The following is a 27,041-nucleotide window of genomic DNA, read 5'->3' on the forward strand; positions in this document are numbered from 1 at the left end:
TCCAGTGGACACATTTAGAACAGCAGTTTCTTTCATTGAAAAATTTCAGCTCATTTTTATACTTTGCAAAATCATCTCTAACGAGCTGGATTAAACCTGATCCGGCCCACGGGCCATACGTTTGACATCCCTGCACTATGGGTTGGCATTATTCACCATGTCTGTGACATTCGCACCCGTCATATCAGAAGTATTGCAGACACAAGTCAGGAGAGGTCTAGGTAAGTCATTCACATCTGTTTGCCTATGTAGCATATTAACTTACCCTGTAAGTCCTACTCCTGGTTAAACAGCACTATTTTCACATGTACAACTAAAATGTATGAAATAGTAAATTTACTCTATGTGTAATGGTACTGTCTTCCACAGAAGCAGTTTTCCCTGCAGCTGCTGCTCTTCACACAGCTCCTGGAGCAGATGAGGAACAGCAGTGCCAGTGAATCATGGGTGTTGCTCCTGCCCTGAGAGCATCTTCATCCAGAGCAGTATATTGAATACCTTTGGTGTGGCTTTGGTCTGACCCTTGTCAGCTATTATATGTGCAGCAATTTGACCGCTGGAAGGTGATCAGATAAGTTTAATCACACTGCTTTTAGTGTTCAAACAGACTAATGATTTGATAGATTATTCTGTCTTTATCAGAATCAACTCTGAAGAACACAGAATAAGCTGTCAAAATGTTTGTGTTTGAACAGTAAAAGCTGCATGTTTATGTTATCCTTTTATTGTCCAGATTGAAAAGGATGTCCAAAAATGTTTCTGTTAAATAAAAGATATTTATACTACTGTTTGGCCTCAAATCATGAGGTCACACAGAGAGGGCCTACATGTAACCTGTGAGGCCTGACCACGAGGTGCTTTATTCCTTTGTTTTCCCGAGACAAAGGAATAGCGCCAAAATGCTGCTTACAGACAATGGGAGTCCATTGCAAACTTCATTTCCAAGGATGCTTTGCGATTTTCACACCTCAGCAGGGAACAGTCAACATACAGTCTCATTGGCAGAGATGTTCCTGCACAGCGGAGCGTCCTGATAACGCAGCTGTGACATCACCGCCCCTTTAAAAACTGAACGTGCCCTGAAGCACACGCCTTTCCCATGTCACTGAGTTAGGGGTAACTTCTGTTCCTCTGAGTTAAGTCGACTAAAGGGGGTACCCCACGCAGGTGTTTTCCCCTCATCGAAGACTCCCCTCACTAGACGAGACGAGACTTCGCCCATGTTCACCCGAACACATTCCCGGATCCGAGAGAGACCGCTGCTGCAACCAGCGTCCTCAAATTCCCTCGAGAAGGAAGAAAAACTTCTTCACCGAGTTGACTCTTCTGTTCTCTCCGCCACGCCACTGAGAGCCAGCTGCCGTACTTTTCGCTGACTGCGCGAGAACGGCCACCGTCTGCATCCGAGCCCAGGACATAAAGACGGACTACACACACACCCTACTCGCTTTCTGAAGCGACCAAGTAAGAGGCATAAGTCTGGGCAGAGGCAGTGTTAATTGTGTGTTCTTATCAGCATCAGTTGCTGTTGCTTAGCATTTAGCTTTTCCTATTGTTTGTTGTGTTGTTTACGGACTGCTGAGTCCATTTTTCCTGCTCTACTCTCTAGTATTTTAAGTTTGCTGCCTGTTTAGTTGTGTTCACCACGCTAGACTGTTTTGTGTTTGTCCCGCTTGGGACTACTGCTGTGTTTGTGCCATCGTGAGGGAGAAAGTAAGTTGCTTTGTCGATCAGAAACCAGACAACGTGCGTCACAGACTGCCGTCTGTATGCGCACTGTCTGTGGACAAAGGAACCATTTCTCTTCCTCTCACGATCGCTTTCTCTCCTTCCTCCCTCTCTCTTCCGACTAACACATACACATGCGCGCACACACACATACACGCACCGACATCTTTTGCACATCTGATGGTCAGATAATGTTGGACAAAGCTTCGCTTTGTCTTTCCTTATCCGCCATCAGACAAGTGTGTTTTTCACAAAATTGGGTGAGTGCAAGACGCCGACCACTAGACGGCGCCATCTTCCTTCTGTCTAACCAAGACACCGCCATATTTCTGCCATCCGGTTCTCGCGCGATGTGACTTCCCCTCATAGTCACGTCCGCGTCGCAGACTGACGACGTCATCACGTCAGGCCCCGTCGCCATCTTGTCTCACACACACACACACACACGCATTCCCCTGCATGTGTCCAACCCTGTACATAGCTGTTGTGTTTTGTTTGGTAGGATTAGATTTTAGGATTGTTGTTTATTGAATGAAGCATTTGTTAATCTTGTTAATTTTGCTAAGTTTAATAAACAATGTTATATCTTTAAAGAGAAGCTCTTCTGTCATTATTGTGTGTAATATTGTGAAAAGTGACTGATTGAAGGAGTCAGAGCTCGAACTCACCCTTCTTTGTTCACCCTTGAATGTTGATATCTCTCAGATATTAACATTCTAGGTGAACTCCCATTTATGAGACTACCTTGTTTGGTTATTGGTCCCGGTTTCCGGGTGGTGCCCCGTATTTGTTAATTCACTTTAATAATTCTATTAATTGTCATAATTAGTTAATTATCTTTGATAATTGATAATTATTGCAAATAATCAACAGTGTTCCTCACAGATCCAACAGTCGGTGCCCAAATTATTGATTAAGGTTGACAATATCTTATTTTCATAATTCATAATTGTCAATGATAATTATGAATTATTGCTAATAACCAAACGCACTACTGCCCGTCCCAACACTACAAATGTCATTATTCTTAGTGTTTTTTATACTTTTATTTTGTGGTTCATACTAGTAAATTACAGTTTATATAACCTGAAGTGGTAATGAAAATGAATCCATAACATGTTCTACAATGCCCTGTTCTGAGGATCAGTGGTATTCAAACTTCACTACTGTGTGGTAGTGACACAGTAGTGGTAATGACAATGTACTGACTGCAGGGAAGTACTATCATTATATAAGTATATATTAATATGTATATTATTGCAATAATTACGGCATCTACATCTGATGAATATCTTTTATTTGGTAACCTTGCAAATTGAAATTGAACAAATGTAAATATATAAACAAAAAGTTTAATAATTATCCAGAAAATATATAAATATATAATATATAATGTTCCAGAGGACCTGGAGGGAAACTCAGAGGCCAGATGTGAAACCAGTGTACTGTCTTTGGAGGACCAGGGAACTTGTCCCTGATCCTCCAAACACACCAACTGGGGATGACAAGTCGGTTTCCCTGGCCTAAAGAGCCATGCTGTCAATAGATGAAATGTCTATAGGCAGCATAACGGTACTCCTGGTTGTCATCCTCAGGCTTCCTGGTCTGGTACTGTAATGTCTCCCGGTACTGCCTGTGAATGCATAAAAAGCCTTCTTCAGGGCAGTACTGGGAGAAGTGTATTAGGCTCGCACAATTTGCAGGGTCCTGGCCACAGCATTTCCTCTCCTGGTCTGTAGGCATGTCTGTACAGTTACTACAAGTACACCATGGTACCCCTGGCACTTCAGCAAATAGTGGGACACCATGCCTGCACTGATGCATCATCAAGGCATCAAAAATGAACCCTGGCTGCCTCTGAAGCAGTTCACTGGTGAGCTGCCTGTGCTCCTCCAAGGTCATCTCTCCAAGAAGTCTCTGAAAAAATAAAACACAGGAAAAACACAGATAAGGCTTTATAGGTTATAAGTTTCATGATATCTTGGAAATATGGTAATGGTAGTGCAGAATATGGTTTGTAGCCTGTCAAGCGTTCCCAAACATGTCTACAACAAAATATTGCTGCATGATACAGGTCCCTTTGGAGGGTTTCCAGCCTCTTCCCTTGCTTTTGAGGTGCCGGTGTTTGCTCTCCTCCCTTGCCTGGCCCTGCCTGCAGCAGCACCGCTAACTTGCCCTCCTCCTCTCCCTCTAACCTCTGGTACTTGACTCTGCAAAAGGATAATAAAATATGTAACATTATCCTGCCAACGCTATCTCGCTATCAATAACACCTAATGTTAGAATAAAATAACTAAGTTTTGTCTAGCATTACGTTGCTAATGTTAGCTTGTATTACCAAAACAATAAAACACTCATAATTGCTATCTTACTTGTGAGCTATAACCTTTAGTATTATAGACTAAACAACTAAATACATATTCACCTCATCGCTTGACTTGTTAGAAATGCTCGAAGTTGTCGTGGACGATGACATCTTCAGCAAATAGCTTCTTGTACTTGAAGGCCACCATAGCTTCTGGAATCTCTCCAAAGTCTTAGGAAGGGGAGGGGTGAGCGTCAGATTGCTTCAATCTAGAACCTCACCGTTAGAGGCCGCTAAATACCACACATATTACACACTGGACCTTTAATCATAGTGTCATCATTGGTTCCACTTGTCATTGATTTATTTCATTCCAAAACGATGTGAGATGCTAGGGTTTTCTGTAGATCAACATGAGGTATTACCTAACATACAGTGGGGTTTGATTAAATACTGAACTCATCAGAGGAAACACTCTGGAAGCATTCTCTATTTATACTGTGTACTGTGTCCTGCTCAGAGGCACATGAACCATTTTTACTGGCAGAATGCATTCATATTACTTATTCATTGTTTATTGATATCCTCATAGTGAATTCATTATTTAATAACCCAGAATATGATCAGGGTATCTTTTGAACACTGGAAATGGTTTATTGGGCTAAATGTTTCAGGGAAAAATGAACATAAGAGAACATAAGAGAATTTAACTCTTGTCAATAGAGGGCAGTATTGTCACCTGTAGTATAAAAGATTAATAAAACCTAAGTCTTATATCTGTTTAGTAGATAAGCATATACCTCTGAAAGTTATACCATTCTTCTTTTATTTACATGACAAATAACATGATATAAGTTACATAATGATTAGTCATTTAATTTACATGAATTTCAGGTTTGCCTCAGATTTGCAGGGAGGCTTTACAAAGTCCTCAGGAATGTGGGTTAGTTTTATGGCTTTGGTGATAAGAGTCTTGCTCCATCCAAAGTGGGAGTTGTTTTTCTCTGGTCCAAGTGGCCTTTTAGATCAGCTCATGCTTTTAGTTTGTGTCATAATTCAACTTATTGAAATGGTTTCTTAGGAGATCTTTCTGAGTCTGTTGAGCATCACTTATCAAACCCCCCTTAGAGGGTTACAAAGGTCAGTTCTGCAGGCCGAGGGTCTGCTCTTACAAACTTAGGAATCCAGGGAGTCTGTCCCTTATTTTCCTTTAGAATCAAAGATTAGTTAACGCAATTAAAGAACAAGCGGTTGTCCTCCTACAAGTGTAATCATGGATTTAGTGTCTGCAATAGTTGATCATGCCCAAGAAGAAGCACATTTCAGCTTTTGTGTGAGGAGGAGGCATTGCAGTTAGCAGTTTGACTCTTTCTGGAGAGAGGAGGCAGTGGCCATTTTCCAACAAGTAGCCCGAGTAGGAGACTCTCCACTGACAAAACTGCAACTGATGCAGTAACAAGTGATGTACTGTGTCTTTTCTCAGCTGGACACCTTAAAAGGACAATGGAGTCAGGTTTACAGGCTTTTTCAGAAGGGGATGCCAACAGGAGGTCATCTGTGTACTGAAGCAATGTGCTACCACCAGGGAAAACAAGGTCATCAACGTCTCTTTTCTCTGCGGTGGCATAAATAGAAGGACACTCAGTAAAGCCCTGAGGGGCCCTGGTGAATGTGTATTGCTGACCGTCAAAGGTGAAAGCAAAAAGATATTGGTTTTCAGGGTGCAATGAGATGGAGAAAACGGCCAAACACAAATCCATAACTGTGTAGAATTTAGAATTTGAAGGTACTGAGGCCAAAATAGAATTTACATCAGGTACTATGGGTGTGGCTGCAATTACAATTGAGTTAATTGCTCTAAGGTTTAAGCACCATTCCCCATGTCTGCCAGCTTTTGGAACTGGGAGTATGGGTGTGTTGCAGGGGCTGGACGTAGGTATTAAAACACCTTGTTCTAGCAGTGAGTTAATTGCAGGCCAAATTCCTTGAATTGTGTCTTGAGATAAATGGTACTGCTTTATTAGTGGCAAAACTGCATTTGGTTTTACAGTGACTTTGTGAAGAGGAACTGAAGCTAAGAACCCTACATGATTTTAATGCAGAGCCCATAAAGTTGTAGGTATTTCAGCAGTGAAAAGCACTGAAATAAAGATGTTAACGGTCGTGACCCTGGCAAAGTCAGCGTCCACTCTGTGTGTGAGAGGGAGTGCAAACATCTGAGCACTGAGTGAGTGTGTGAGCCTTATCAGCTAGCCTCTGTACCATGAGAGATAAATCAACAGGCTGAAAATATTGAGAGAGAGCCAAAGGAATATGAGGAACAAAAGCGGAGCTGTGAAACAGCTGCTATTGCTCATCAGACAATTTCACAGCAGCAGCAGCACAGCCTTCAGGGCCGAGATAGACATGTGTAGGCACTAACAAGGAAATGGGCTGTCCCAAGAAACCTGAAACCATGATAAGGCAATTCAATTTCAGTTTTTTTTATTTCTTTTTGGTTACTTTATTGCAGATACCGAATAAACAAATAACATAGAACAACATATTGCAAGGAGGGTTCACGGTTCAACCAGGTTCACTGTCTTCTTCCATCAGCCAGTCCAGGAACCTGCAAGAGAGCTGCAGAGTGGCCTTAAACCTATTTTGTTTGCTTCGTGATGATGTGAAACTATCATGCTGTTAGTTGACCACAGTGAGTCTATTTAAAACAGCTCTCTTCATGTGAACAGCGTTCTCAGACGTGTGAACAGATATTGCAAATAGGTGGTTTCTCTGTTCCACTATAATAAAATTAAACACTGATGCTGTGAGTTAAGTTAATCTAAAACTGGCTCAACATATCATCTAGCTGAACTGAAAAAAACTGGACTAATGAGTGTACATGCTGCATTTAACTATATTTCCTATTTAATATACAAAATCTACAATTCTTTGTTTCAAATTCAGTTTGAACCTCTTGAAAGTGCACGTGTCTGTGGCTATTTCATTCAGTATTAATGGACATTCATTGCTTTTTCATAGAAAAAACAGAATGCAAATTTAAAAGGTTTGATGTAGATGTTGGATGATAGTAGAGTACATGTTTGTGTTGTTCGCCATTTGCAATGAAAGTAAGATTTCAAAAAGTAAAAACTTCAAAAATTGACAAATACAAGTCCATAAATTGTCATTTCTTCTGTTAGTACAGCACAGCTTCAGGTGTCTCTCCTGTTCTTCTGTAAGACAGAAAATACAATATCTGTCGTAAAATATTCTAAACTCAGAATAACTTACTCAGCTTTTCCCTGAGCTTTTGGCCAGGCCTTCTTCAGTGAATGGAACATGCTCAGGCTTCATCACATGACACAAGTACACAATTTAGGCCACGTGAAGACATCTGAGCAAGTCTCATTCACTGCAGAAGACCATGAAATATGCTTTAAAAATGTAAGTAAATGAACTTTGAGTTTTGAATATTTTACCACAGCTTGTGTTTCCAAGGTTAAGAGTGAATCTCCAAGCTTGAGGACAAAGACTATGAAAATATGCAAGTTGCATGTTCACTAGTGTAACTTGTTTAAAGGGAAAGATCGAGCCTGGACCTTTGTACTGAGTCTTTAATTCCCTGATGAATTTTTGATGGACACCACCTGCATTCACAGCTGGAGGAGCATATGAAGGTGTAACATGAGATATTTGAGATCCCCTCTAAAGAGTAATTAGTAAAATAAAGACAAAGTTGCTGCTGAAGTCCAGAAATACCTTCAGTCTTACCTGGATGGGTGAATAAAGAATCTCCTGCTCCGATAAACTTTGATATGTGGGGTTCTGGGTCACTGTGGAGGTGGATAATCCTGATTCTGCTTTGGAAACAAGTACATGATTGCCACAGTAATCTCTTATGATTCAACCATCTTGACCTTTCTTCTAGACAAATATCTTCATGCCAAAATCTTTTTTTCTCTATTTATTTGTTCTATCCAGCACTTTCATGTTATTAGATGCACTAAAACTTTGAAGCCTCTTGGGAATTCTGGCAGAGGCAGTAACATTTGTTTTTCTAACCTTTTCTAAGCAAATATGTCAGCATCTGTTTCATTGTACTCATACAATCTTGTTTTGGCTTTTATCAAGGTATAATTTGTGTTTCTCTCTTGACAATCTTGGGCTGGTTTCACTCTATAGATCTAACACATGCAAGCTGAGATAATTTCATCTCTTAACTTATCAAAAGAAGCACCAAACTTGCAACCATGTGCATGTGAGAAGAACACAGGACTCTTACATTTCTCTGCTATTTGCAAGGTGCGAACATTAAATACAAATGTGTGATCTACGTGTAAGCAGAGCTCACAAAAAACTTTTGTGAGACGGGCCTTGAACAGCATCATGTCATTATCACATTAACCAAAATACAGGTAGAAACGCTGTGCTCAGTTTGTTAAGTGTGACTTGTCTTGTGCTGTCACACAACAGTGTGAAACTAAACTGTTAATATGGAAATATGAAATATGAATGTGTGTTGCAAATCAATATGGCAAAACAAAGCAAAACAAATTCTTTAAAAGTTGCCCTGACAGAGTTAATGCTCTCAAAGTCCTTATTTAGTACAATATGTCCTTGGTTTTTAAATGTGTTTTACAATACTGAAAACATTTTGGATCAACTGTAAATGATCATTACTGTCATAATTGACAGTTCGAGTCACTTTAGTGTCAAATAACCCACAAAGGAAGTGTATATGTGGACCTTTGTAGTCACATATGGGACGTATCAAATGAAGACATAATGTTGAAATGTCTGTAGTTGTGCTAAAATAAATGAATTTGGGGATTTTAAAGATTTTGCAAACATACAGACCAGTTTGGAGAGCTTGTGGAGTCTCATCTAACTTCAAGGCAGAGTAAACAGGTTGACGTGAAGATTCATCTTCATCTAAAGGAGAGAAACATCAGTGAGACAAACACACAGATCATCTTAAAGTAGCACATTATAAATATTTCTGCTGGCAGAATGAGGGGACCTCTCTACCTTTTTGTGTCTCTAGTTTTCTTCTGTGGTTTATGTGGCTCAGACTATCAGCAGCACCTGCAGTGTCTGAAGCTAAACAACACGTATGAGACACTGAGGTGTTAAGAAAATAATTCACACATCAGCACACATGCAGCACGTCTCAACCTTTACTGGTAGCAACACCTCAACTGTCACTTGCAATATGAAGAATAGTGAAACTAAACAACTCTTCCCATTATTTCAACTTTCTGGTTTTGCTCAATTTGCTGAAAGTAGAAATTGTCTCTGAAAATGAAGAATATATATGTGCATATAAAATTCTTCAAATTCTCCAGAATATAAACGCACATCAAGTTAATATAAAATTTAAATAGAAAGTCAAGTAAACCTTTGTCTCGTCTCTGTTTAATGGTCATGACTGCATACGTTACACAGCTTCGATCATCTGCAGTGTCGTCTCCAAAGATTGAAACATAAAAGAAAATGTTTGTAACGAAAAATAGAAACTTCATTTAAATTATTACACACTCAAGCAGAAGTTTGGCAGTTCGACAGGTACACAGCTGTAGATCAACATAGAACATTAACATCCTCAAAATCAAGTTTAATAATAACATTTAATTTACTTAAAAAAGAAAAAAAATACTTTTCAAAAAAGTTGTATATATTTCTGTTAGGTGTCAAAAATGTATAAATCAGAGTAGTATTGTTTTGGTACTAATGGAGCAATCTGGAGTACAGTGACAATAATTACCATCCTCACCTATTTGATTGTGCTCACTTGAGCCTGATGATGTCTTTGAGGAAAAGCAGAACACCGCTGGAGGATAGAAAAGGAAAAATAACGACAAAAGGAAATTAAAGTCTGTTATTTCAAAAAACAATTGTTGTCAACAAATGTTGTCTTTCCTGCATGCTGCACGAATTAATACATCTGTATACAAAAATAAACAAATAAATAAACACATATATACATTAAAACTAAAAAAGTACATTTTTCATTAGTGGATGCATTTTACCATCCTCAGGTTATTGTACGGCTAAATACTATTGAATTTTCCAAAATATAGAAAAACTGTACTACATGGAGAAGACAAACATGATATTCTCAAAGTTTGTAGGCTAATGAATTGTACACCATGATATGAAATACATGTTTAACCCTCATAGTAATTTTGTTTTTTGTTTATATAAATATATATATTTACAATCAGATGGGTTATGGCTCTTTTGGGGGAAATTCTTTTATATCATGCCTTTTACACTTTTGTCTTTAACTGGACAGTTAGCATGTGCAGCGTTAGCCACCATGACTGATCAGACGTTACAACATAATGTTAAGAGATGGAGAGGACAGATGGATAACTGTGAGAAGTACTTGCCAAAAATAAAGAACACCAATATAATAAAAGTTGGTTTACTTCAGGACGGTTTTGATGAAGGACTTCGATGCTCTTTTGTATTAGTGTGTACACTATTGGATAAAAGTGAAATGCAAAGTTTGACAGAGTGCCATGTGCTTCTCATCAAGCGTTTCCTTTATTTTGGTAGTAATTTACACACAATATATTTGGGAGAGTACTTACCTGTACCTCTGCGTCTCCCAATACAAAGAAATCCCACCAGCAGCAGCACCAGGGACACCGTTACAATGATAACAGCAACCCACAGGGGGAGCGAGTGATGGAGGACAGTATGGTTCCCTTCATGAGGTGTTTGAGAGGTGACAGAAACACTCTTTGCTGTAATATACATAACACTGTGTATGTATAGATTACATTAAACATTAAAACAATTCAACATATTTACGTATGTAAACAAGCTGGAAATATGAAGAATATTCAGCAGGAAAGTGGCACTAAAAGGTCACTTTTATTTACCAATGAGGTCATAATTTAGGCAGGTCAGATGTAAAATATTTAGAAATTATTTTACCAGCTAATAATAATTTTTACAACACTGGTAGACACATTTCCTTTTTCAAACAAACTTTTATACAAACTTTCTATCAAGTGTTCTCATACATAGGGTTTTCATATCATGTATAATCTGCATGAATTCTGGCCATACAACCAGAAAAATGTCATATTTTAGTTTTGTAACGCTCTTGTGTCTCACCTCTGACAGCCAACCAGCTCTCTGGTGATGTTCCGACATCAGAGGTGCACTTGTAGAGTCCTTCATCAGACATGGAAACATTGTCAATGGTCATCTCTGCTGCTGTAGTGCTCTTCATGAAGACACCATCTTTGTAGAAATCAGCTCGGAGGTTGGTGGAGTTTGTCTTGTCTCTGCAGCGCAGAGTCACATCGTCTCCCTCTATCACAGGAAGGACGGGACTCTCCAGGATCACAGAACCAGCTGAACAACATATTGAAAAAAATGCTAAAAATATGTTAAATGCACAATGTTGCAGTAACAAAGTAGAAAATTGGGAAAAATTCAGGCAGGATTGGAAAAAATGGCACCCATAATTATATTCATATTGCACCATCACTTGCAGACTGCAAACTAAAGCTCCTCATTGAATGCGACACGTTTCAGATTTAGACAGACACAATAGAAAAATAATGCCAAAAATAAAATAAAATCGTAAAGTATAGCAGTAGGCAGAGGTTTACACATATCTGTACCATAGTTAAGTTGTTATTTTGTATTATTACTGAAGAAATGATTTTAGATTTCACCATAGACAGACTTTTAAACATAGAAGGGTTCTGGTTTGACCCTGACTCCACATGAATAGTTATAAAATGTTAAATGATGGAGTTGAGCCGTCTACTCACTTCATAAGGAGCGTACAGGCAACATGGGACATAGACGATGTCTCATTGTTCAATATTTTAATCTTCCCTTATACAGATTCCATGAGTTTGTAAAATATACATTTAATAAAATCTACCAAATTTACAGTAAACCTGATCATCTTGAACATGTTGAATTGAGAAAAAATGATTTTATACATTATATAGTGTATTATAGTGTCATACTGGACATACTGGGTGAGAAACAGATAATTACCAGTTCAAAATGGATATATAGTGGTTTTAGAAACACAGTAAACATACTGTACCAGTGACAGTGATGTTGACACTGTTGCTTCTCTCTCCTCCATCAGTCTCACACCAGTATTCTCCGCTTTCTTCAGGATAGGCTCCCTCAATGGTGCAGAGGGACCCTGTTGGTGTCCTCTTCATATCACGTACTGGGGTAAATTCCTCATTATTCCTGATTCCTCTCAACTGAGTTGAGTCATCAAACCCAACACAGTCAAGAGAAACTGAGTCATACTGAAAGTGCTGCAGTCTGTTTGGAGTGATACGAAGAAAAGCTGCATCTGAAACCAAGAGGTAATTATTTTTTAAAAAGTATCCAATGAAACATCCAGAACTGGATCAAAGTAAATGATTGTAGGTGCTTCCATCTTGTGACAGAATCTGTTTAAATTGTGTCTCTTTGCAAGATACATTCAAGTTTTCATCACCAACATGGCCATTAGTTAATTAATGATTGAACCCTTCATAAAATACAAAACTTAACAAAATTGTAGGAACCTAAATTACATCATAGATTCAAAAGGTTCATGTCAACCTTCTACCTTGATTCTTTAGATGAAAGAATCATGCATAAAAACAAAGTATCTTTAGGATTTTGTGTTTGTTACTTACCACTTTTCTGAACTTGCGTCCCCAGCTGAATGATTTCAAGCATCACTGGATAAACAAAGGAACAGAGTTGTACATCAGACATAAATATTTTGATGTACAGGACTATGAAAAACTTATAAAAAGAGAAGAAACCATGACAGGTGAGTACTCACACAGTCTGAAGCAGAGATCTGTGACCTTCATGCTGTCTTGCTGCTGACTGTCTGAGCATCAGAGTGAATGCAGCTAAATTATAATGTAAGTTAGAACTTCCTCTTCCTGTGGTTTGACAGTCTTTGAGTTATAGGCTCTCAGTCAAGAGGGGCCGAACATCCCTGACTTTCTGATTGGTTCAAGTATCCCTAAAGTTAGTGTAACCTCTACCCTGTGGACAGTAGAGGTGCTCTTTTTTACTTATTTTCCCCTAAAGAGTCTCCGCACATAACTGCTGCAAGAAACTAAAAACACCCAGTAAATACAAATCCTTTAATTAGGTAAAAGTAACAGTACTTCAGTGTATGTAAAACTCCTGCATTGAAATTGTCACTTAAACCTGCATTACCTGACTATGGAAAGGATATGTTTTGAAAAGACATTCAGGGTTTGTCACTAAAGTCTCTCACCTCACTGTATGTCCTGGAATAATGATCTCACATGTATTACATCACTAAGAGAACTGTGTTGTCAACTTGTAGCCACAAGATGTCCCTGTAGAGTGTGAGTCTGTCAAATCAAATAGTAAACAAGGGAAACAAGAGTTTCATCTTCTTTCTTTAAAAACACACAGGAGAGAGGAATGAATGAATCAAGTGAGATGAAAAGGTAATTCATCGCATTCGACAAAATAATGAAACAAAAACAAAAAATAAAATTAATACTGCCAAAAATACATTTTTTTAGGGGTTTTGGGTTTCTTGTTTATCAGATAATCCACTGACGGGTCCACAATTTTTCAAATCAGTCTTAAATCAACAGTCAGGAGCCCAAATGAACTGTGAAACATGTTTTTCTTGCTGTAATCATTCCTCCTGTTCATCATGACCATTAGGAGATCCCTTCATAATGCACTTACAATGTGAGTGATGGGGGACAAAATCCACAGTCCTCCTTCTGTGTAAAAATGTATTTAAAAGTTTATCTGAAGCTAATATGAGGCTTCAATGTCCAAATGCGTCAGATCAAGTAGATATCTTTCAACGTTACAGTCTTTTTAGTGCCAGAGTTCCTCTTTATGTCACTTTACTTCCACCACAGCTCAACAGGGAAACACTGTCCGAGGAAACACAAAGAGGAAATTTGATGCTAAAAAGACTGTAAATGTGTCAGATATCCACTTGATATGACTAACTCAGACTGCTGAAGCCTCATATAGGCTTCACAGAGACTTTTAAATAACTGTGTGGACACACTGTGGATTTTGGCCTCCATCACTTCCATTGAAAGCACATTTGAAGGATCTTTTAATATCCAGTACAAACAGGAGGAATGATTACAGCGAGGAAAACCTCTTTCACTGATCATATGGACACCTGACTGCTGTTTTAAGAAACACTTGAAAAATTTTAAACCTGACCTTTAAATACAGCACTTAACTTTGTCCCACCAATGCTGCACAAAAAGACAACTAGCACTACAAAAAAGTAGTGCTAATCTAAATCTAAAACTCATTGGTGCAGCATCGCACTGGCCACAGTGCTGCTGCAGATGCACTTTGATGAATACTGAATGTTTCAATTTGCAGACAAAAATCTTGTTCTTTGGATGCTTTTATTTAAATGGGTAATGTCTGTCTTATTCTCTCACTTTATAGAGATGCCTGATACTGTGTCAAAAGTCATGACAAGTTTATTTACATAGCAAATGTGAAAGGCATAGACTCAATGTGCTCAAAGATAAAAAGCAAAAAAAAGGCAAAGATCACACAAGACAAAAACATATATGATAAATGTCTAAACCAAATTTTGTGGAAATCCAACAGCTGAAGTCAAAAAATCACCCAAGACCTAACAATTACCTGAACACTCCCCTTTTTCTTAATTGCTGTGATAAATGATGATCTTGATTGCAGCTGTATTATTTTATTAGTGATCAGTTACCTGGCAACAAGCTCAAAGTTCAACTGCTCATAAATACACTCAAAGTGAAACTGAGTTTAGAAAAGCAGAACCAATTACCATATTGTGTTTAATGCTTGTCTTATATGCTATAGCTATATGTTGCTAGGTTTGGCCTGTGATTATTATTATGGCTGTATTATTGTATTGTAATACTTGATGATGATGATCATTAAGCCACTGTAGAAGTGTATTCAGTTGATCAAGTTTGCCTTTAAAAGCACATGATGCACTCTTGACCTTATCTATTGACCTTTTATATGCTGTAACTACATTTTTTCTGTTTTAAGTAATATGTAAAATGTTTTTGTTTGTGTAGATGAAATAAATGTTTAGTCTGTTAGGAAAGAAAAAATAGAAAAGGTTTTCTGAAGTACATGATACATGGTGACCCTGATTGCTGTTTGTTGGAAAAGAGGAACAAAATGCAAGAACTGGAGGCTGTACAAGACAGGAATAACAACATTTAAGGAATTATTAATGCTTATCTTGCAAAACACAGGGGTCTGCTGACTTATGTTAACATGTGTTGTGTTGTTCAATGGACTTCTCTTTTGCAGCAGAGCTCAGGGAGCTGTATGCATATGCTTTAGTGATTTATTAAAGGCAGTTGGACTGCAAAAGAATATTGTGTCTCTGGTATTTAGTTGCCTTTCTCACCTAACTAGACAAGCTGATATTTCAGCTGCAACAATAATACAATAGTGAGAAAAACACTAAATGGCTACACTTGGAAGTTGAGGAGAAGAAAAGCTGGGCTGTTTCTACCTTGCAACATATGAGCACTGGACAGCTGATAAGCCAGAGCAATTTTAGGTCAGGAGCCTATCAATGATTTACAGACTTCTAATGAAATGACCGACATCACACAGCAGGTACGTTGTCTTCTGAATTGAATTTAGCTTTTTCAACATGTTTCATCTAACTTCTGTTTTAAAACTCTGTCTCACCGTACCTACAATAACAACTCTGCAGTAATACTCTGTAACAGATTATTAAGTATATTTTAAAACCTTTGTGTGAGAAAAAGTGTAACCACACATGAAATGTATTTCAAATATCGAATGATTGTAATATGATTATCATTATAACGTTCAATCAGCCTGATTTTTGGGGTTATTTGAACAGGAAATCTGTTAGTTTTGGCATCAAATTGGTGGATGGTGAAAAGTTTTATCATATTTATAGAGAATAATGAAGACACTGGACTTTTTTATCATAGAGAGAACTCTAATGAAGGCTAAAAGATTAAACAAGTCCGACTGTGTCAAAATATTAAAAATTCAGTAAGAAACAGTCTTAATCATGCTGGCATCAAAAGTGAGAGTATAACTCTATTTTAATTGCACTATACATAGATTAGAATGCAAATGCTTGTACACCTACAGAACTCTCTATAGTCCATCTGCACGGACAAAGTTTAACTCCATGTCATGGACATGTTGCCATTATTTGTAAGATTTACTTTTATATTAAGTAGGAATTAATTATTTTGTCAGTGAAGGTTTGACTGGGCTAGTTATTTTGCTTAAACACCAATTCTAAAGTGTATTTTGCATTTATTGTATCATTGATCTCTGTACAAATTACAGAACTGCAGGATGCTTCACCATTATTTTTTTGGCCACTGTGTCTGAGAAAATCCTTGACAGTATATTCCATATATTCTTTTGGTGTTCTGTTCTCCTACAGCACCAAGAGCAGAAATCTGACAAGACAGAAAAGTATTTCAGATCAAAAGACAAAAAACTGGATACAATTGTGACTGACTGATGATCTGTGTCAGATGTAATTGGCCCCGACCCTCTTATCCCTTCAAGGGTGACATTTCAATAACCATACCATATTTTACTTAGCATGTGCATGTCTTGCATCTTTGAGCCATTCCTCCAACTCCTCCACTTCAGACATGGTGTCCAGTTGGACACTGACATTGTGAGGCATCTCAGCCATGGAGTTTCTGTCCCCATTCTTGCAGCAAGATTATTAACAGCAGCAGCAAGCTGCATTTGCTGCTCCTTGATATGTTCCAGCAAAGTTAGAATGTGCAGCTGAGAAGAGCTGAGAAGCAAGAAGAGTTGAGAAACAATTCTATTAAAAGTGTTGTTACTTTTAGCTGTTATAAGAAATATGTACTTCCCCTATTCAAATTCACATGAGGTAAAGTTGTTCCAAAGACCATGTTATCTAAGTAGCTCACTTCTGCTACAGATTTACACTGCGTTGAGATTTTATGCTGCTGTAAATTTTCTGTATTGTTACAATCTTCACTGAATTTTCACAGTAAATTGTCCTTGTAACTTTAAATTCTTCCTAAAGACAAATATTTTCTACTGCAGTGAACAGAGCTGAGTGGTTTGACACGGTTGCTAAATCATCAGTCATGTTATTTAGTTTGAAAAAAGTCTACATTTACCCAGATTCGATGGCAAATTTGTCCTTCTTAAAATAATTAAGAACTAGACAGCTTTGTGCAACAGATGAATTTAGACGTCTATCTGAAGTGTGACTATTAGTTTGCTCTAAGCCATAGAGTCTTTCTTTGTGAAACCAACCCCAACTGGCTGTATATGCAAAGCCGGCAGGAAACAAGATAAAGGTGGGGCAAATCAAAAAGAACAAGCTACGTGGGTTGCACTTCTACCAGCCATCTCAGTGTACTGATATCATGAACCTCATCACAGTTTTACATAACTTTATCTGTAAAATTTCAGGTCATTACTGAGAACCATCAGCCTCCAGACAAACAAATATTTGCTACAGCTCCTGACAGACATGTGAGGGAAAACACTTGGTAATAAAAAGCTTAGCCTAAATATGAAATTTGTTATTTGTTACAAACTCCATTCAAATTTCAAAATACTCACTATTTAACTCTACCTGAGCTCATAAAGATGACATGTATAGTTTGTGAATTATATAATGTATTAATGTCCATGGAGGCCCATTAAGTCCCATTGTATTTATAACTCAGCACCTGTATACAGTACAAACTCCATTCAAATTTCAAAATGCTCAGTACTGTACTTAAGCTTAAGATGCCATGTACTGTAAGTTTTTGAGTTACATAATGCATTAACACCGTGTTGGTGGAAATTCCGTAACACGTTCACATCAGAGTGGCCACACGCAGTTTACTGCTGTGAAACCAGTGGCCATGAAGTTCAACTTTTGTTCAGTCTGTGCCAGAGCAATTCAACACAACACCACGAACAAACCCACTACAAGTACAGAGTTGAGTGAACCTCTCTCATAGCCAGTCACAATAACTAAATGAATAACCAAATAAAATATGCTTTTCAGTGGTAACATATTGCAGCGCATTACACCGTGCAGGAGGTTTTGGTATTTATCACCAAGGACACTGAATTTAAGTCACAATTTCAAAACACACACATATTTCTAATTTGTTACACAGTGATCAGACAATGAATTACAGTTAACTTTAGATGAATTTTTTAACTTCTTTAGATATCTTTGATTTAATTATCCAATAAGACTCCAAAACTGTGACTATAGCCTGCCTACTCAGGAACTTTATTTTTAACTGGGATAGTTATTTTGTCCAAACACCAATTCTAAAGCATATTTTCCATTTATTGTATCACTGATCTCTTTCCAAATTTCAGAACTGCAGGATGCTTCACCAGACGAACAGACAGTCCCTTCAATCTCCGCTCAAAATCCTCAGTGTTTTGTTTGTCCATCTTCTCCTAACACACTCTTGTAAAGGTAACTTAAACACTAATAGGGTCTCAGGTACATTTTGATATGATGATGGTGCTAGATGAAAAGTCAGTAGATCACCAAAGTTATTACAATTTATCCTCAGGGGAACATGAATATCTGTTCCAAATTTCATGGCAATCCATCGAACAGTGGCTGAGACATTTCACTCAAAATTATAAATGTGGACCTCATATTGATGCTAAAAGAAAAGTCAGAGAGTCAACAATCTCAGTAGGATTCATCATATGTAAACAGATGGCCTTGTACTAAACTCTTATGGCTATCCATCCAATAATTGTTGAGATATTTGGACCAAAGTGATGAATGGATGGATTGCCGACATTGCCATTTCTTGAGCCAAGCCTACAAAAATTGTGTCCAATTGATGCCAGACACTACACTTCTAATTTATTTTAAATTAAAATAGTCTTAATGAGATGGACAGATTTATCTTTCTAGCTGTTACTGCAGGAATGAATGAACATTTCTGTTTCTTTCCAGGTCAGTCCCAGTTAATTGGTTCATCTCAGCCAATAGTGGCAACAGTTGGTGATGACATCATTTTGCCATGTCATCTGGAACCTGCCAAGGATGTTGCTGCCATGATACTGGAGTGGACGAGATCTGACTTGGACCCCATATATGTCCATGTGTGGCGTGCTCGTCAGGATGTCATACATATTAAAAATCCATCCTACAGGGGGCGAACATCACTGTTCACTGATGAGCTGAAGCAGGGAAACATTTCACTGAAACTCTCTAAAGTAAAACTTTCTGATGGGGGAAAATACAAATGTAACATTCCAAAACTCAATCAACAATCTTTTGTTGAACTTTTTGTTGGTGAGTGGAAACATTTTTGTACACATTGTATGTATTTATAGTGCAGTTTGGTTTAGTCTATGCAAAGAAGTAAATCATTTTTGTAGAATCAACGCAGCTTTCAGCCATTATTGTTCAGAGATGAAGAATACAACAGTCCTTAAACCACAGTTTAAATGAAGGTTAACACTTTTTATAGATCAGCTCAGTAAATGGATGTGAAGAGGAAAGTATTTTCTTAGCTGGTTAAGCTGGTTAAGGCTATATATGAGTATAACAGATAAAAGAGTTTAACATACACATTATTTGATATGTCATAATCAAGGAAAGACATTCAGATACAAACTGACTCTTTCAAGAACTGTTTCTCCCTGTCAAACTTTGTGTTGTAGCACAGCAGTTTACAAAGATAGTAATTTGGCAGATGTAACACTTAATTCTTAGAATTTTTTTAAATAAATATAATAAAACGGTTTCTTTATGTCAGAAACATGTACAAAGAAGCAGGCTTTTTATTTTTAGTACATGACCATCTTTTTTTTGTGTGACAATTTTCTGAAGGTTTTTATCAGCAAACTAATCAATACTGAAATTTGAATGTTTTCAAATAACTCATTTTACAATAAACCTACAAAAGGGTTTTATATATTACTTTGTAGTTCTTCGTGGATAGCTAACGATATGCTAACTTGTGGTCTTAATGCGAGGTTACTACTGTAATAAGTAAAGCTAGTTAGCCATGGCACACTGATGATTTTTGGTTTCGGAAAGACTTGACATTTCAGACTCTGTAGATACTGAGAATCTCTCTTAGTTTCATGCACAAATCTCTGGTTTACAGGGAAATGCAAAGCTTAACAGGCCTTCTGTGCCCAGTTACTGTTGCTGAGCTATGATTGAACAATAGACACTTTCATGGCAGACATTGTGACCTTTCAAAGCAGGAGAAGCACAGGTGTAAATCATTAACATTAACAATGACTCCATTAATTGTCAGAGTATGCCATGTCAGTGAGTGAGCGTGTACACTACTCACCTAAATATAATGGAGCTATCATTAATGTTAATAACTCCACATGTGCTTTTTCTGCTTTGAAGAGTCAAAATGTCTGCCAAAAGAGTCTATCACTGCTCTGGGGAAAAGGTTTAGAAGCTGGCCAATTAATAAGCAATAAGATAGCAGACAAAACTCCAAACAATGGCCATACTTAATCTGTACCACCACAGTGTTAAAGGACTGAGTACTGCTGTGTCATTGTCGCTCCAAAAGCTCAACAGTTACTGTATTTCTAAACTCCCACAAAAATCACACTGACATCAAATACATTCAGAGTTTACGGCTACTAATGTTTTTGAATTTCCAACTTTAGCTTTGGCAACAGTAAGATATGTGACAACCCATCAGCACTTCATGATCGGACTGTGTTTAATGGTCCAAAAGGATCCTTAGTTAAGGATTTAAGAAATGAGTGATCATCAGATACAGAACATATGCTTTACTGTATTAAATTAGCTTTGCAGTTGCACATTTGTGTATCTTTCTTAATTATTTATTTGGTGATTGTGTTGCTCACCACTGTTTTAAAAATGTCTTTTTTTCCTCAGCATCAGGTTCTGTCTCCTCACCTGTCATCAGTTTAGCAAGTGTTGACAGAGACAGAGGAGGAGTGGTGTTACAGTGTGAGTCTAAAGGCTGGTATCCACAGCCTGAGGTGTTTTGGCTGGACGGTGAGGGAAACCTCCTCTCTGCTGGACCTACAGAGACAGTCAGAGGTCCTGATGACCTCTATACTGTCAGCAGCAGAGTGACTGTAGAGAAGAGACACAACAACAACTTCACCTGTAGAGTCCAACAAAACAACATCAACCAGATCAGAGAGACACACATTATTGTTCCAGGTTGTAATGAATTCATGAGATGGTCACTGTTTTAGCCTTAAATGGCTGATGTCTCCTTCAAATAAATATCATTTTGTTTTGTGTTTTACCATTTTAGATGATTTCTTCATGGACTCGTCCAGATCACCTGCTTCTACCATCATTGGTGTGATTGTAGGCATCATCTTTATTGTGGCTGTTGTCTTTCTTGTATGGAAATGGAGACAAAACAAACTCAGTAAGTCTGTAATCTGCTATCATAACTTTGATCGTAATAAAAAAATTACATGATCATTTTTTTTGTCCCGATCCCAATCTAAATGCTTGTATATTGAGTATCTATTGATCGGAGCTGCAACGTTTACTCAATTACTCGTCACGTTGATCAGCAGAAAATTAATCGGCAACTACCTTAATAATCGCTTAATTGTTAGTTGCAGCCTTGCTATCGCATTTTTATTTTGCTACATATATGTGAATACTCTCACATAACAGCTGCACAGTGTTCATTGTTCACCCAAAGTAGGATTATATTAAAATTATATGGGCTTCATTATTTACCTCTGTTTCTTTTTTATTATTAATGTATATTATAGAATAAGAATAAGAAGCAATTCAACTTCACTTAACTTTTATTCACTTTAGTGATCATGACTGAGGGCTGTGGCATTTAAAGTAGTAACTGAAAGTATACACAATTAAAAACATCTGAGCTAACACACCCTAAAACACCTTGCTTCCTAAAATGCAAGTAAAAATCTTTTATAGTTTAATGTAACTGCCTTTATTTTTACACAGAGACCAAGAGAAGCTGCAGGGATGAAACTGAAGGAGGAAATAACAACGATTCTGAAAGTAATGATACTGAAATGCAGCCTCTCAGTGCAGAAAGAACAGAAGGAGACACAGTAGATCCAACAGTGTCAGAAGAGAACAAGGGGAAAAAAGAAAAGACCGAATATGTGAGTTAATACACAATAGAGTCATTTGCAGTGGAGGAAAGATAAACCAAGAACAACTAACATGAGATGGAGAAATAAAAGTCTGGTCCAAGCAAGATGAACAGTAAAACTTTATATAAAGAAACAAGATGTTAGGTTTCAAAAGAAGCATCAAGAAGCAGGACGCAACACAAATATGAAATGTATAAGGGGGGAAATACAAATAACTTGAATCATTCAGGTAGTTAATTATGAATTAGTTCAACTTTTCATCTTTATGATCACTGGATGTGTGTGGTTACATTAATAATATAGAAAAGTCATGAAAAGGTAAGAAGCCAAAACCAGGACTGAGGGTCAGTTTCTCCTGAGAGACATTCATAGTGTTTTACTTGTTTGTTCAAACCCTGCAGACTGTCTGACCTCCACTATGGAGCTTTTTCCCTATCTTTATTCAAGAGCGTGGTATATCAATTTGAGAGCATAATTTATTGATTTCACATTCAAATTTTGTAATTTGTTTTTCAAAACCCTGCCCTCGCACTCAAATAGCCTCTGCTTGTGCTTAGATTTCCTATGTTTCTGCTCAAACTGTGTGCTTGCACTCAAATATAATGTTGCTTGCACAGGCTTCAGGCTTCACTCAGGTTTACTCAACGAGCTTAATTGTTTTACTTTAATTATTAAGAATATATTTAGCAGCCATTTCTCTTTTTGAATTTTTTCAGTAACATATCAATTTGTTTCCAAACATCTAATTGTTTTTTTGCCCTTGAAAGCATTTTCAAAGATGTGCTCTCTCTCATTTTCCAAACTTTCCAATTATTCAATATGATAATTATGAAAAAAACTACAATAACAACAGAACTATGTATAACAAACTACAAAACAACAAACATTTAAACAAATCTCACCTCATCACCAACAGTAAATATCTTCTATGTTCTCACATATAGAACAGATGTTTATGTTCTCTGTGTAGTCAGACTGAGACCAGAGTGACTTGAGTCCTTTTCCAGACCAAAACCCAAACATTCACTTGTACTTCAATTCAAATGCTGAATGAATCAAACCTTTAATAGGTGTGATTGTGTTGTATCATTAAACCATGTCTTATAAAAACATCATGTCTCTCATCTAGTCTTTCTCCATGTCTCTCTTCATTCCCAGTCAGAGAAGAAACAAGATGAACTCCTGAAGGAGAAAAAGAAATTGGAGATTGAAGTGACGGACCTGAATAGTCGGCTGAGCATGAAGGAAACTGAGGTTAATCTGATCATAATTCATTTTCTTAATTAAGATGATTACAGATATTATTGATACACACACATCACCAGTAACAGTGTGTCAGTTTGATACATGATGGTAGTTGAATTGATCACTGCTGTGATGTTGATTCTGTTAACCTGAATGACAAACAGCTGAGTCAGCAGAAACTAGAGTTTGATATCTGAGTGTTGAAGCTTCTTCTGATTAATATGTGATGAAATACAAACAATGAAAAAACTAAACATAACAGCAACATTATTTATCAATAACAAGAGTGTGAAAATGATCTGATTGGCTGACAAGTGTAGATGGAAACAGTTTAACCACAGTTCCCAGTTCAGATAATCAGCCTACACTTATCCTTTGGTAGTCCTGCTATACGTCTAATAATGTGATCTGAGGTGTCCTGATGTAGAGAATAACAGGTCCAGGAAATATCACAACATAAAGTGAGTGTGTTATTTTTATTGAGTATTAACACTTACAGAAACACTCTTACTGAGACAAACAGACTCTCTGCTCTCTTCTATTTACTTTCACACTGTACAGACAGACACAGACAGAAACATGACTTTACTCCATCTAAAGATTAAGAGAACTTTTGCATGAATATCTGACCTCTCTGTTTAAATCAAAATGTTGCATAAATCAGACTTTTTTCATGTGATATGTTTTACTGTTTAACTCAATAACTCAAGAACTTGTCTCTCCTCAACGTTTCTCTTCTCAGATTAAATATGAGGTTGACATCTAGTTAACATTGATTTTGTTTTCCACCCCCTACTTTTTTAACTTTTAAATATGTCAGGGTTTTAATAACAGGATGTTATTAATTATTCACTTAATAGAATACAATGTCTCCCTTCATCTCTCTTCTGTCTACCAGCTTGAGGATGAGAAGAAGAGGAAGGAAACTGAGGAAAAACTCAGGATGGAGCTGGAGAAGGAGAACAAGGAGGTTCATCTTTTCACTCAAATCAATTAGCTGCAGTCTTCTCTCTTTATCTTTTCCATATGATGTAGATTTGTTGCTGAGACCAAGATGACTTGAACTAGATATTAGAGCAAACCTGAGACTGTTACTCTCACTGTCCTGTGAGAGCAAACAAGATAAAGATTAGATTTAGTTGATGTATGTTTTATACTTATGTGTTCAGTTTAGTTTAGAGGACTACTTTCCAATTTGCATGTTGAATTCACCACAAAAATTAAAAAATAAATTGTGCACTTGAGATTTGACTCAGAGGAGAAAACAGTCACCAACCAGCTCTGAGACTTTTGTTGGTATTGCAACATAAATTCACTCATGTTTTTTTCTCAGTAAACCTGAGAAATATGCTGCATGAACCAGGTTTTCACTATTCTATTCTCTCAGACTGTTGATTAGTCCTTTGTGAATACCTTTGTTTTTGTGCGTGTGTGTGTGTGTGTGTGTGTGTGTGTGTGTATGTGTGTGCGCAGAGAGACACCAGTCCAGCCAGTCAGAGCTCAACCACAGAACACGACAGTACCCAAGAAGGAAGAGATGTCAGTCCCAGCGACATGTCCAATCAGGTAATATTGTTGGGAGTGAATGAACTCTGTATAAGTATCCTGGTATATGATCATGTACATCAGGCATCAGATTTTTAATCTATACATTAGTACTAGTGTGTCTTAATCTTATTCCACATTTGGGTTTATATAATGTTGCAGCACCAAGACTGTACTCACAGCACTGCTAATATACACAGATTCCATTTTCTCTTGATTTCTTGTAAAATGACACAGATACACTGATCACCATACATCCCCTCATACACTGACAATATGGATTCATAACACGATGTACAGAAACAGGGTCATATCCACAATACCACAAGGGCTGAATGATTGATCATTTTTATATTGAAATCACAGAGAGAGTTCAATTTTCTAATCACAAGAGCTGCATTTTTAATTATAACTTATAGTATCGACGATGTCTTAATAATGCATAAAAAATGTTGAATGTGTGAACTTTGAAGGCTCACTTAAGATACATTGTTTTGAAAAAAAAAAAAATTACATGTGAAGGTTGTGAATATTTTTTGTGTGTGGTTGAGAGAAACGACTGCTGTCTAGGAGATTTGTCCTGTTCTAGAAATCCAGTGAAAACAGATTTATTAATCCAGATGAAAAATCATAAATTTTGTGCCATGTGATTAGTTGATGTGTTTTTTATTGCCTGAGTAGTGAATGAATGATCTACTGAGTTTGGCTGCTGTGTGGTTTTTAAGTTTATAATACCCAGGGCAAAAGATGAATAATAACCTTTTGATTTCCAACAGGCTTCCAGCTGACGTCCTTACAGCAGCTGTGGATCTGAGAAGACGACAGAATCCATCACAATACTGAGGATATTAGGATCCGTTCTCTATGTTTTCCACGATGGATTTGAAACATCGATAGAGACCAACTGTTACCCTCATTGGCCAGCATAAATCACAATTTCATCATAACGAAATACCCATGAAAAAGGTTATCATCCATGACACCAATGATGCATGCTGAAATGGGAAATTAATATCCAAAAATAATTAAAGAAGAGAAATCTGAGTCCTTACTATCAAAGTCTGAGCTTCACAACACAGGTTTTTGGAAGTGTGCCATGTCTCGAACAAAAGAGATTTCTGAGGACTGTAGAAGAAGAGTTGTTGATGCTCACCAGGCTGGAAAAGGTTACAAAACCATTTGTAAAGAGTTTGGACTCCACCAATCGACTGTCAGGCAGATTGTGTACAAATGGAAGACATTCAACACCATTGTTACCCTCCACAGGAGTTTCTAAACAAACAGACATGACCATAATCTCCAGAATGAAGGAACATGTCACACAGTGCAGCGGTGTGGCTTACTGATGTGTGTTTAATAGTTTTTGGACAACAACAGAGGTCTACGGCACAGAGGAACAAGATATATCAGGCTTTGGATACACACCAGTGGAGGCTGGTCCATAGAGGCAGAGGAGGTTACTCCTCTATTTTTTGAGAGGCAACAAGAAGATCAAAACATAAAAAAGAATATTTGGTTGAAATAAACCATTACCAAATCTCAGTATTATTTATAAAATAATTTTTCTCTCTTCTTTTGAAAAAATCCATTATTGAAATTCTGGTTAAAATGCTTCAACAGCGATACCTGTGGGGAGTGTTGTGGGGAGTTGGGGACAGAGGAGGACGAGTACCTGCTGTCCTCCGCAATTACATCAATTTAATGTACTTAATTTTTTTTCATGCAAATCTATGATTGGCCAAGACACGTAAAATGATGCTCCAAGGGGGGGGGGGACGTTCTCCCCAACCAATCAACAACCAGAATGCAATATTGACATTGCGTTGGTCCAATGATAGTTTCCAGATTTCATCTTCAATTCTCTCCACTGTAAGGCAGAGTAGCAACAGTGGAAAAGAGCAGTAGATTGCTCCTTGCATTAGCCAATGCAACAGTTAGCTTGTTGTAGCAGGCTGAAGGACTCTTTATACATCCATGGAAGGACTGTTAAGGACTGTTGTTAAGCTAACGGGAGAATGAATTTGGACTGTGCAGCACAGCAGCGGCAGGACGCCACCAGGGAGGCTGGAGAGAGAAGCAACCA

General features: G+C 37.5%; 2 protein-coding genes across 3 annotated transcripts in view; one reads left to right on the forward strand and one right to left on the reverse strand.

The window, feature by feature from the left end:
• Positions 1-27,041, forward strand: part of LOC122974137 (butyrophilin subfamily 3 member A2-like) — a 95,189-nt gene that overhangs the window by 25,679 nt on the left and 42,469 nt on the right. The gene's annotated exons all lie outside the window — the stretch shown is intronic.
• Positions 4,912-12,775, reverse strand: LOC122974149 (low affinity immunoglobulin gamma Fc region receptor II-a-like). The gene is made up of 10 exons (XM_044342081.1): positions 12,694-12,775; positions 12,099-12,362; positions 11,144-11,386; positions 10,612-10,767; positions 9,789-9,845; positions 9,414-9,491; positions 9,044-9,115; positions 8,873-8,947; positions 7,787-7,872; positions 4,912-7,248 (listed from the first exon to the last, which is right to left on the reverse strand). Exons 1-10 carry the CDS (start codon positions 12,773-12,775, stop codon positions 7,228-7,230), a joined length of 1,134 nt encoding a protein of 377 aa, XP_044198016.1. The 3' UTR covers positions 4,912-7,227.

This window comes from Thunnus albacares, chromosome 22 (assembly GCF_914725855.1).
Source record: "Thunnus albacares chromosome 22, fThuAlb1.1, whole genome shotgun sequence".
NCBI lineage: Eukaryota > Metazoa > Chordata > Actinopteri > Scombriformes > Scombridae > Thunnus > Thunnus albacares.